The sequence below is a fragment of the Akebia trifoliata genome, chromosome 13, assembly GCF_017979445.1.
Source record: "Akebia trifoliata isolate Shusen 1 chromosome 13, ASM1797944v1, whole genome shotgun sequence".
Classification (NCBI taxonomy): domain Eukaryota; kingdom Viridiplantae; phylum Streptophyta; class Magnoliopsida; order Ranunculales; family Lardizabalaceae; genus Akebia; species Akebia trifoliata.
The window spans coordinates 13467188-13477432 of NC_141387.1; the positions used below are offsets into that span (position 1 = coordinate 13467188).

Consider the following 10245-nt stretch of genomic DNA (forward strand, 5'->3'; position numbering starts at 1 on the left):
AATGTCTTCTAATGTTTGCAATGTTTGAATGATGTGTTTTAATCTTTATTGGGGTGTGATAAATAATTTAAGAAATTGGGGTGTAATAAGTAAAAGTTGGAGGTACCAATAGAAGTTCTCTTATTTTATTTTTTTGTTAGGTTTCTATTTTTTAGGTTTGACATTTTATATGCTCCTAATCATAATCATAAACAATTACTGAAATTGTTTGAACGGAGTGTTGTAAAGTTTTGTAATGTTGAGATAATATGTTGAGCCAAACTGATGCAATGTTTAAACTAAGTGATCTAGCCTTGTACTGAATATGATGAAATTCCAAGCTTGGTACACTGTTCATTTTAATTCCCAAAACATACACTTGTCATTTTTATAACTTCCGAACTTGTGAGTTCGTCACTGTCAGTATCTACTAAGGCTTAAAGGTAGGGGGGGCAAGAACAAATTTTCTGTGATGAGGTTATATTGTAACAAGTTTTTTGGGCACCAACTTTTGATTCACATCCTTTCCCCATTCCCCCAAAATTCCTAATGTTTAAATTCAAGTTATCTTACATCTCTTTTTCCTCATCTTATGATTAACATATGCTATCTATAAGTTAAGGGACTATGACATTAAATTAAATTCATAAAAATAACCCCTCAAGTTACATTGATTTACCTCTTGTTAGCTAATTGCTTGTGTGGAAGTGCTCTCCAGCCGATATCTCGTCGAAAAAATCCTTCTGGCCAATTAATTTCTTCAACAGCTTGGTAGGCTCTATCCCTCGCCTCTTCAATATTCTTTCCCTTCGCAGTGACCCCAAGCACACGACCACCAACTGCGATGAAGTTGCATTGGAATCGACTGAGGTTCCAGCATGAAATATTTTAACCGATGGGGCGACATGTTCAGCTTCTTCAAGGTTTTTTATTAAGGTCCCCTTCTCGTAGGTCCCAGGGTAGCCACGGCTTGCCATCACCACCACCATTGCTGGGTCAGGGGACCAGTTTAGTGATACTTTTCCCAGCTCTCCTCTACAAGCTGCAAGTAGAACTTGTGCTAAATCGGATTCCAAACGAACCATCAGAACCTGTGTCCATAGTTCCATGTAGAGTTAAACAAAGAGTGGAGTAAATCATTATACTACAAAGATAATTTTACATCAAAGAGATGTATTATATACCCATTATAATTGTAGTATAGTGGTCCTTCCCCAGCTATATCACATATATATTTCTTTTTCACTTTTTTCCTTTTTTCCTTTATTGGATCTTGGTTACAGTACTCTAGTATGATACATACAAAGATTAGAGAAGATAGTTCAAATACAGTATCAAATTATGAAAAGTATTTAAGAGGCAAAAATTAGAGGACATAGCATCAATGTACAAAAAGCTTCTATTTTATTTTATATTTTTTTATGGGCAAGCTGGACTTGAACCCATGACCTCAAAGTTGAGGCTGCAATATGTCAACTAACTGAGCTATTGGTCTAAGCCTAATAAAAAGCTTCTATTTAGACAGTCTAGATAAAGGGATACGCATGGTGCACAAGCTTATTCATATAGGCCACCCAGACAAGTGGTCACAGGTCACCTTTTTGTTACGAGATTCCCAAGAGCTATTCTAACCATTCTTCTATTATTTTTTTTGATAGGTATAGGGTTAGAGGATAGCAAATGAAGTTGGGTTCAAGGGGGTTGGAACCTAGGACATTGGAACAACACTCCACACATCTTAGCACTTAGCTAAGTTAGAACTACAGTTATTCTAGCCATTCTATCACAGCAATAAGCCCTTCCAGGATATACATTATGACTTTATCGATCCACTTAAAAGCACAAGACTGAACTTGAAATTATATATGTGCGATCAAAGTTGTGTACAACAAAGATACTCCATGTTCAACAAACAAAAAAATTTGATGCAAAACAACCAAAATTTTGTCGATTCTAAGACTGATCTACTTTAGGAAGAGTGGAAAAAGGCTAATTAGGTGAAGAAGAAGAAGAAAGATTATAGAAAGAGTTTTAATTAGCCATTGTAACAGCTTCAACAATCCCAATTAGCTATATGTTGAAGGAATAAATGCAAAGATGAGCAATTGGACAGGAAATAAACATTCAACAAAGAACCCAGAAATAAAAGAAATTATCCCTAAAGGGACAAATGTTGGGCTAATGTGAAGATTTTAGGGATGATTTGGGTATAGGTAATAAGGAATATGGTAGATAAAATACACATGATCCCAACCCTTTACACAAAAATCTAATGGTTGAGATTTATGAGTATCTTGATAACACAAATCTCGGAGATACTTATCCCAAGGATAAATCTCAACCATTGGATTTTGCATTTAAAGGGTTGGGATCATGTGTTTTTTTCATGAGTCATTCTTAAGAATCGAGGGATCCTGACCATATATATATGGGCTCTTACATTTTAGACTCTGACCCTAACCCTAACACGACTTAAACTTCGACATTTTCAACCCTAAGATACAATTAATCTTAGCAGAGATGAGAATGTTGAGATGGATGAGTGGAAAGACAATTAAAAATGAATAAGTTCAAGAAAATGTAGGAGTAGCTCCAATAGGCGATAAATTAAAAGAAAGTCGGATGTGATGGTTTGGCCATGTTCAATAAAAATTGATTACAACCCCAATTAGAAGAAACATACAGACAGTCATCAAAAAATTACAGATCTACTATTGGCCAAAGAATAGAGGATGACATCCATATTGAAGGTGTCAACAACACCTACTGGCTGAAAAATTGGGTGGCAATAGTCCCTACTTGCTGGAGATCCAAGTGCTACAGCACCTGGTGGCTGAAAAATGGAGGGCGACAGCCCCTGTTGGCTAGAAAATGGAGGGCAACATCCCCTGCTGTCTGGAAAATGGAGGGCAACATCCCCTGCTGTCTGGAAAATGGATGGCGACAACTCTAGGGTTGGGCGCCAGCCCTAGAGAAGGAAGGTAACTACCCTTGTTGGCTAGAAAATGGAGGGTGACATCCCCTGCTGTCTGTAAAGTGGATGGCGACAACTCTAGGGTTGGGCGGCAGCCCTAGAGAAGGAAGGTAACTAGTGCGTTTCTCTTTGATTCTTGATCCCTCTTGATCTTCTCATACTCTGATACTATGTAGAAGTTTAATCTAGGGTTTTGGAGAGAATGAGAGAGAAGAGAAAAAATTCATTTCTTTATTCCTTTACTTCCTATTTATATGAGATAGAAATAGACCAAAAAGGAAAAAGACACATTATTATATATGTTAACAAATGATGCCCTTTTTTATATGAGACTCCCACCTTATTATGTCCAGTCTCATGGGCACAAGCAAGTGTCAGGATTTGGTAACACATGGAAGTAAACGCAAGCCCGACAAGTCATTGGCCCCTTTTCACTCTTGCTGGTAAGGAAACAAATGCCAAGGAAATTACTCCCAGTAAAACCACCAATCCTTATCCTTTGTCTTGCAATAAACATTGATCAAGCCTGTATGATGAGTTATTGAATTGAGATATCCATAATATGATTGGTCTGCAAGCATAGCATGAAGGCATCCTTCATGGTGTCCTGCCCGACCAATCTACTATAATGTACACTATATTATGCATGTTGACATGGATACATGACCATAGACGCAAGCTATCACACGTGGCACCTTCATTGATGTGTCATATGCTTGGCTCGATTAGTCCAAGTGTCAAACTACATGGCATTTAGATGGCCTGGCTATGCGAATTTCTTGCATTTCATGCCACATGGGAGGACAAAATGCGACATCTAGTCCCCAAGACATTAATGTAGTAAGGAAAAATGTATGGTTTCCACTGCATGCATATGAGAACGCAACCTATTAGACAACATGGACGACAAAGCCAAGCGCATGTGTAGACACTAAGGATAAGTGAAGGTGATTGATGGGGTCAACTGTGTCTAGCCATCAAAGCCAATTAAAGGAGATCAACAAGGTCACATGCAAGTGGCAAATAGGGACAAGTACACATGTGGCCAACAGAGCCACATGAAGGTGACCAACGAGGTTGTGTGCATATGGATTATGGGTATTAGTGCCCAGTGTGTAGCGCGCTAGCGGACGTACTCCCTCTTGTTTCCCAGAGCCTTGACTTGGGATCAAGCACATGTGACCAAATGACAGAAAGTGGATGCAAGCAATGGATCCAATCATATTTACAATCGGGGTACACTAAATGTGACCGATAGGGTTGATCATGTGCACAACCAACAGGGTGAAATTATACAACTATCAAGATCAAACGAAGTGTAAGACATGAGTGCATATGACTTTGGTAGGTCAGGCAAACGAAATCAAGTATAAGTGTGTGAATGCCCAATGGCATTGAATATATAGTGACCAACAGGGTCGAGTATAGTACACATAGTAAATGGCCATGTGGTCGACAAGGTCGAGACAATTTGAACTCTGGCACAGAGAGAAGTAACTTTTGCACCAAAGTCAACAAATTTATAGAGAAAAGACTTTTGCAGCTAAAGTGTTTGGCAAACAATGGTGATCTTATTGGTCCTAGACAAACAAAGGTCGGAAGGGCCCACTTATGGTGGTAGTGATTTCCAGGATCCAAACCCACGTCTAGGGGACAATGATATTGGAAAGGGGCAAAGTTGCAAAAACATGCCAAGGATCAACCCCAAACGGATGCTAATAAGAGGAAAAATTACGAAAGCATGTTGATAATAAGGGTAACAAAAGAAGCAAACCTATGAAAACAGCATGTTGAGGTTCAGTCTCAGGCAACAAGGAATCTTGAGAGAGGCAATATCAACTTGCTGGACTTGGGCCAAGGCCAATGAAATCAGAATGATGACAAAGGACGATAATAGTGACTAGCTAGAACCAGGGCAACAAAGCCAAAGGATTGTTGTGAGAAAGACAATAGCAAGTTATTTAACACAGGCCAGCGAGGTTATAGCAAGTTAAATGAGTGAAACCATCAGGAATATAACCTTTTGAGGATAATTGACCAGATTTTTTTTTCAACCATCTAACCTGATCACCAAAACTAAGAGAGTTGCAGTCATCCAATTCGGATGACCTAGGAGATTCACAAGGTTAAACCCAGTGAACAACGAATCATCCCCCCTGCACATGGTGCCAATTTCCTTGATATTTATAGTACATAAACCATAATATTTACCAGGAAATCATAACCTACTAGGGATCTAACTGACCTGGCATTCTGGATCTCCGAAGCGCACATTGTACTCTATGAGTTTAGGTAATCCTGTTTTCTTCTCGATCATGAGGCCAGCATACAAGACCCCAACAAACTTGCACCCTTCTGCAGACATTCCTTTCACCGTTGGGAGGATTATAGATCTCATGACCAAAGACTTGAGATCTTCCGTTAATATCGGTGCGGGAGAGTATGCACCCATCCCACCCGTATTGGGACCCGTATCACCATCCCCAACTCGTTTATGGTCCTGAGCAGATTCAAGAGGTAAAGCATTCTCGCCATCCACAACAGCAAAAAACGAAGCTTCTTCTCCTTCAAGAAATTCTTCAACAATAACCCGGCAACCTGCAGACCCAAAAACACCTTGAACCAACATAGAATCAACAGCATCATATGCCTCCTCCAAGGTCAATGCAACAACAACTCCTTTTCCAGCAGCCAGTCCATCTGCTTTGATGACAATGGGAGTGCCTTGTTCTTGGATATAGTGCTTTGCAGCAATTGGGTCTGTAAATGTTCGATACTGCAGAAATTAATTAAAAACTAATTATAATAGAATTCTACAAAAAGTAGTGACAAAGCAACATGTAGAAGAACAAGAGAGTAGAGTTGAAATTTTTGTTTCAATAAGAATTGGTAGGCGTGGAGTTTTGAACAAAATTCCCTACTAGACGCAATAAATGCATTAAAAAAATTCCTTCTTCACTAACTCGCATTATTAAAACATAGTAATTAGAGAAACATCTATAGCACTAGGTGGCAGTGCCCAGCACAGCGAGTCCGTTAACCACCTCCTTATTCATTGTGGGGTGGCTCATCAGGTTTGGTCTCATTTCTTATTGTTGTTCAATCTCTCTTGGTGTGCTCCTCGCTCTATGCTTGATTTACTTGTTGGTTGGAAGTCCACAAATTTTTCTGGTAAGAAGAGGATTCTTTGGGATTTTGTTTCCCCTGCTATTTGTTCGGACTTGTGAAAAGAGGATTCTTATGGTCTTACCCACTCCTCCTTCTGCCTATTCTTCTTTTTCTATCCTAATTTTTCTAATTTATTCCTCGTGTTTTATGTCTTCATACATTCTGAGTCAACTCACCAAAGTTTAGTCATAGTCTGTGTTACAGGACTCACTCCTTGATGCTGAACCACGAACTGGTATGAAGCAAACCAGTTCACGGTTCGGTTTCGTACAAGATTCATGAAAGCAGTGAACCTGCTCAACCCCCTGTTTTCGTCAATAATAGAGATACTCCTCATTGTGAAAAACAACTAATCCCTCCACATTTTGATTAATATTAGAGATACCCTGTATTTTCAAACTGATGACATGCCCCTTGACCTAGATCTTCTTCTCTAAGACTAATGCCCTAGGAAACTACCTCTACAAACCAGGTTTCTTCTAGAGTAGTCAACCACAAACCTGAATTTGAACTGATTGTACCAACGAACCAAGTAAAATAGGTTGCATCCCCCTTATCTAATTTCATTCCCAATAAAACAATATATAAAAGAATAGGTCAGACTGGGAACTTTTCTTTTCTTAACGATGTCCCAGACTTGTCTCTAGTGTTCTAGTGTTATTTTCAGGATTAACAAATTTGTTTTTCCCTCAATTATTCCAGTGAAAGATTCTCAATTGTTTGTCAACATAGGGACATGCCAAAGAGCATATTTGACTTTTTGGTACCTGAGATATCAGACTGCCTTATTTTATGTCTAAACATCTCCTAATCTACCTTATTTTTACAAAATCCCGGTTGGCTCAGTCGAGTTTTACTGATTCGGATGAGATTTTGAAAACTCGTCCAAGTCATCTCATTTATCTTGCGAGATTCCACACAGTTGAGACGCCACATCTATCCGTCTCGTTCATGGACGATACCATGATGAATCAGGTGAGTCATCTCGGTGTCGGACGAGATTTGAAACCATGTTTCGAAGCCCTCTTTTATTGTTCCAAATAAAGCAGATTATGAAAGATAAAAAAGAGTGAGACAATGTGTGTGTGGGTGGGGGGGGCGGCGGCCAAGGTAAATCCTGACAAACCTTAGCAGTGGGAATTCCATACTTGTCGCACAACTTCTTCATGAAGTCCTTTGAGCCCTCCAAAGCAGCAGCCTCTGCTGATGGGCCAAAAGCAGGGATCCCCGCCTTCACAAGATCATTTGCAAGACCTGCAACCAAAGGAGCCTCTGGTCCCACGACAACCAATCCCACTCCCCATTTATTACAGAAAGATATTACAGCTAAGCTGTTAGAGATGTCAAGGTCTGATATGCAAGTGGCATTCCCTGAGTTAGAAATCCCAGCATTACCGGGAGCACAAAAGACAGCATCACAGGAGGGAGATCGTTGCAATGCATAGCAAAGTGCATGTTCCCTTCCACCACCACCGATGACCAACACCACTAACCTCTCTCCTACATATGATGACAAAAAAAGTGAAATTAAATGATGTAGTAATGACTAAAAATATTAAGAAACCGTCAATCCATTTATTAGACATTGCACAAAAAAAATTCATGTGTTTTTTTCCTGAAATCACAAAGAATTAAAGACAAAAATTAAGATATTGATTTATATAAATGGACCTAAATTTTGCTCCTCCATTTTTCCTTGTTCTTGCATGTTTCTATTAATATGCAGATTCTACCATTTTTTGCATACATGATATTCAAAAAAACTTTTTTATTTGATTAAATTTATTTTATAAGTAATAATATTTGCTTAATGCTTAATTTGGTATAAACTACTCATGGCTCAACGGTAATATATTTTCTGTACATACTGATATGTTCCATTTTTCCTTGTTCTTGCATGTTTCTATTAATTTGCAGATTCTACCATTTTTTGCATACATGATATTCGAAAAAACTTTTTTATTTGATTAAATTTATTTTATAAGTAATAATATTTGCTTAATGCTTAATTTGGTATAAATTACTCATGGCTCAACAGTAATATATTTTCTGTACATACTGATATGTTTCGCTGACATTATGAAACATTTGAATTTTAGTAAAGGATATTTTATGCTTGTACCAATATGTTTCATGAAACATAATTCAGCATTCCGAAATATTATGACGGGTTCAAAATTTTAGATCACAAAGCAATGTTTTTCTGGTATGTCAAGAAATCCAGAATGTTTTGGCCAAAAATTCCAGAATGGAAAAAACCTGTGAACCATAGTTTTACTACCATCCATCAGAGAATAGCAAAATTGTTTAATCCCAACGAATGAACAATATTATACTAAACCCATGCAATACTTGAACAATATTATACTAAACCAGTGCAACAATCCAAGTAAACAAGGAATAAATTTGAATAAAACAACAAAATTCTCTTTGTTTTTTGCAATTTATAAAGGTAAAAAAAAAAACATTTTTAACCAAGAAAATCAAGGAACATCACAATAAATTAAGGATTTAATCCCATCCAATGGACAAATTATACTAAACCCATTTTTGAATAAAAAATAACAAAATTTTCCGCATTTCTGTATTTATAAAGGGAAAAAGGACATTTTTAACCAAGAAAATTAAGGAATATCACCATAAAATTAGTATTTTAATCCCGACGATTTTGATCCCAAATTTAGGATTTTACTTTCTACATTTTTGCAATTTATAAAGGGGGGGAAAGTTTCTTACACTAAAAAATCAAGAAATATCACCAAAAATTTAGGATTTTCACCTCGCACACACACACAAAGTAAGATTCGATTTTAATTTACGTTCCGAAAAACAAACAGAGAGATTGTAAACTATAATGAATTCAAATAACTGTACAATGGGTTTATAATTAGGGTTTTGTTACCAGAAACATCATCTTCGATGGGAGAAACGAAACCAGATTGCTCTGAGTTCTGTGAAAATCGCTTAAATAGACCTGCGGAGGATCGATATGAACTGGAAAACCTATGAGATTCTATGACGACGCCATGAAAGCAGAGATTTTTCAACCTTTGAGCTCTGACGAAGACTACTGAAGAAGAACGATTCACGAATAAGGGTTTTGAACTTCGATTCACAAGAAAATTCGAAGGAGATACAGTGTTGTAGGCAGTGGAAGCCATTACAGAGGTTGGTATCCAAACCCAATAGAGTGTATTGGAGCCATCAACCTAAGAAAAAGCCCACATGTAGAAAAGCTGGGTCCCACCAAACCCTAATTACTAAAAATGTTTTTACCATAATTAACAAGGTTAGGATTCTGTAATTATTTCGATGAGAATTCAATTCGGATAAATTCAGGAAAGTTTCGAAAGAAAATCATGAAAATTTTGGAGAATGGTAAACACTAGTTTTGAATAATTTACATTAATGCAATTAATAAAAAAAATATTAAGTTTTGTTACCACCAATATTAAGTTTTGTTAAAAAAAAAAATATATATATATATATATATGGCTCCCGTTCAGCACCCTAAGCTTTACCACACACTTTAACAAACGTGTTTTGTCTTATATGGGTTAGAAGTTTTGGAATGGGCTGATTTTTGGTGAGGATGATCTCTATGATGAGGAGATCATCCTCACCAAAAATCAGCTCATTCCAAAACTTCTAACCCCATCAAAAATGGTTTACAAAAAATGGACGGTCCACGATTTTTCAACGTGTAAACATGGGGCTAAACATTTTGGAATGGGCTGATTTTTGGGGAGGATGATCTTCTAATCATAGAGATCATCCTCACCAAAAATCAGCCCATTCCAAAACTTCTAACCCATGTAGGACAAAAAACGTTTGTTAAAATGTGTGGTAAAACTTAGGGTGCTGAACATTTCCCAATATATATATATATAAGGTTGGGTTCCGTATACCCCTATTACGACTCACATTGCGACACACCGTTTTGTCTTATATGGTCAAAAATGTTTGCAATGGCCTGATTTTTTGTGAGGATGATCTCTATGGTGAGGAGATCATCCTTGCCAAAAATCAGCTCATTATGAAACTTCTAGTCCCATGTTTACAAGTTGAAAAATTTTAGACCGTTCAATTTTTGTAAATCAATTTTGATGGGGTTAGAAGTTTTG

The 10245-nt window shown here is 37.4% G+C and overlaps 1 protein-coding gene across 1 annotated transcript; it reads right to left on the reverse strand.

The window, feature by feature from the left end:
- Positions 1–423: 423 nt before the first annotated feature.
- PUR2 (Glycinamide ribonucleotide (GAR) synthetase) lies at positions 424–9325 on the reverse strand. The gene is given in 5 exon segments (XM_086420856.1): positions 424–833; positions 836–1070; positions 5199–5729; positions 7248–7621; positions 9024–9325. Coding segments are annotated over 5 exon segments (1578 nt in total). The 5' UTR covers positions 9283–9325; the 3' UTR covers positions 424–654.
- Between the last annotated feature and the right edge of the window lie 920 nt (positions 9326–10245).